This window comes from Lycium barbarum, chromosome 1 (genome assembly GCF_019175385.1).
Source record: "Lycium barbarum isolate Lr01 chromosome 1, ASM1917538v2, whole genome shotgun sequence".
In the NCBI taxonomy this organism is placed as follows: domain Eukaryota; kingdom Viridiplantae; phylum Streptophyta; class Magnoliopsida; order Solanales; family Solanaceae; genus Lycium; species Lycium barbarum.
The window spans coordinates 66688683-66690941 of record NC_083337.1 but is presented as its reverse complement, the minus strand read 5'-3'; the positions used below and the strand labels follow the sequence as shown (position 1 = coordinate 66690941).

At 40.8% G+C, this 2259-nt stretch overlaps 1 protein-coding gene across 1 annotated transcript; it reads right to left on the bottom strand.

The window, feature by feature from the left end:
- Nucleotides 1-1404: 1404 nt before the first annotated feature.
- On the bottom strand, nucleotides 1405-1866 carry LOC132612082 (uncharacterized). Its single transcript, XM_060326426.1, has one exon. The coding sequence runs from the start codon at nucleotides 1864-1866 to the stop codon at nucleotides 1405-1407; it is 462 nt and encodes a 153-aa protein (XP_060182409.1).
- Nucleotides 1867-2259: the final 393 nt, after the last annotated feature.

Here is a 2259-nt window from a genome sequence, read left to right as displayed (position 1 = left end):
TCTTTATACCAACTCGAGTTTCGCTATGTCGAAGGAATTTTTGAAACCCTCTCAAGAATTTTGCCCAAGTGTAGAAATTTTAATCAGTCTGTTTCTTAGAACTGATACGTTTAAAGAATTTTTGAGGTCCTCTCAAAAATTCTGCCCTAGTTTTCTTGTAGGGTTACCTTTATCTTTCTCTTGCTAAATCATTTATGAGGTTTCCTAAGGTTTATTGGGAATTTTGTTTGGAATGACCGGGCTCAAAAGAGTGCCTACATATCCCGTTTCGGGAATCAGGTCAAAACGTAGTTCGGGGTAAACATATCGATTTTTTTTATCAGACCGAACTCAAAAGAGAGCCTACGTATCCCAAAATGGGAATCAGGTCATAACGTAGTTCAACATACATAATTTTGAATTTTTGGGTTAAAGCGACCGAGCTTGGAAAAGTGCATACGTATCCCTTTATAAGTATAAGGAATCAGGTCCTTGCGTAGTTCGTACATGGTTTTGGATTTGGTTTGTTCTAAAAATGCGAAATTACAAGCAAAGGAAACGTAATTAAAGCAACATAAACTATAAAAGCTCTAAATCTTCACAGTCATCTTCTTCTTCTTCACACGTAGTATCTCTTGATGGCATCTCAATTTATTGCTCTTGGCCACTCTTGACCATCCCTTTCAGCAAGTACTACGACTCTTTCTGATAGTACTTTTCGCACCATATAGGGACCTTGTCAGTTTGGTGCGAAGTGGCCCCAGTTGAAGTTCTGGCAGTGGTGCGATATCCCGGTAATGCATATGGTAGTTGTTCATGCTAGTCTTTGTAGTTATCAATCATCTTTCTGAGGATTTTCTTGATGTTTTTTTGGCGGCTTCCACAACTCCATTCATTTGTGGCCGGTATGCGGTTGAATTTCGATGAGTGATTCGGAACTGCGCGCACATGTCTTTCATTAAGTGGCTATTCAAATTTGCCCCATTGTCTGTTATGATTGATTCTGGGATACCAAATCGGCATATGATTTTTTTGCGCACAAAATCTGTGACCACTTTCTTTGTTACTGATGAATAAGATGTTACTTCCACCCACTTAGTGAAGTAGTCTATGGCGACCAAAATGAAATGGTGTTTGTTTGATGCAGCTGGCAAAATTTGCCCTATGACATCCATGCCCCAAGCAGCGAATGGCCAAGGTGACGTCATAGCATTCAGTTCTGTTGGAGGAACCTTTAACAAATCTCCATAAATCTGACACTTGTGATATTTTTGGACGAATTTGCTAGAATCATTCTGCATGGTCATCTTTTAATAACCTGTTCTTAAGATTTTCTTCGCTAGCACGAACCCATTCATGTAAGGTCCGCAAGTTCCAGCATGCACTTCTTTAATCAATCTTGTAGCTTCGTCAGAGTCAACACATCTAAGCAATACCAAATTTGGAGTTCTTTTTGTACAGGACATTCTTGTTGAGGAAGAAACCATTCGCCAACTTGCTAATAGTTTTCTTCTGGTTGGTGGTGATTCCTTCGGGATATTCTCGTTTCTCCAAGTACACTTTGATGTCAGTGTACCAATGTTTTCTATCAGCCTTCACCTCTACGAAAGCACAGTGGGCTGGTTGATCTCTGATCTCAATTTTGACAGGGTCAATGTATCTACTGTCAGGATGCTGAATCATAGATGTGATTGTTGCCAACGCATCAGCAAACGCATTCTGGGTTCTTGGTATGTGTTTGAACACGACTTCTTGGAACAGATCTGCCATTCTTTGCACAAGTCCAACATATGGTATGATCTTTTCAGTTTTGGTAGCCCACTCTCCTCGAACCTGACGGATTAGCAAATCCGAGTCACCAATTACCTGAAGTTCTTTCACATCCATGTCGAGGGATAAACGTAGACTCAAAATACATGCTTCGTATTCAGTCATGTTGTTGGTGCAATTGAAGCTCAATTTGGCTGCCACCGGATAATATTGGCCCGAATCTGAAACCAAGACGGCTCCGATTCCTGATCCTTTAAAGTTGATCGCTCCATCAAAGTATACTTTCCATCCTGACTCATCATCACTTTATTCGCCTTCAATTGTCATTATTTCTTCATCCAGGAAGTAAGTCCACAAGGGTACGGGATTGTCATCTACTGGACTTCCCGCCAGTAAGTTTGGGAGTCCTTTCCCTTTAACTGCTTTTTGCGCGACGTATCGAATGTCAAACTCATTTACCAGCATTTGGCATTTGGCCAACTTCCCTATGGGTATAGGCTGGCGAAAGAT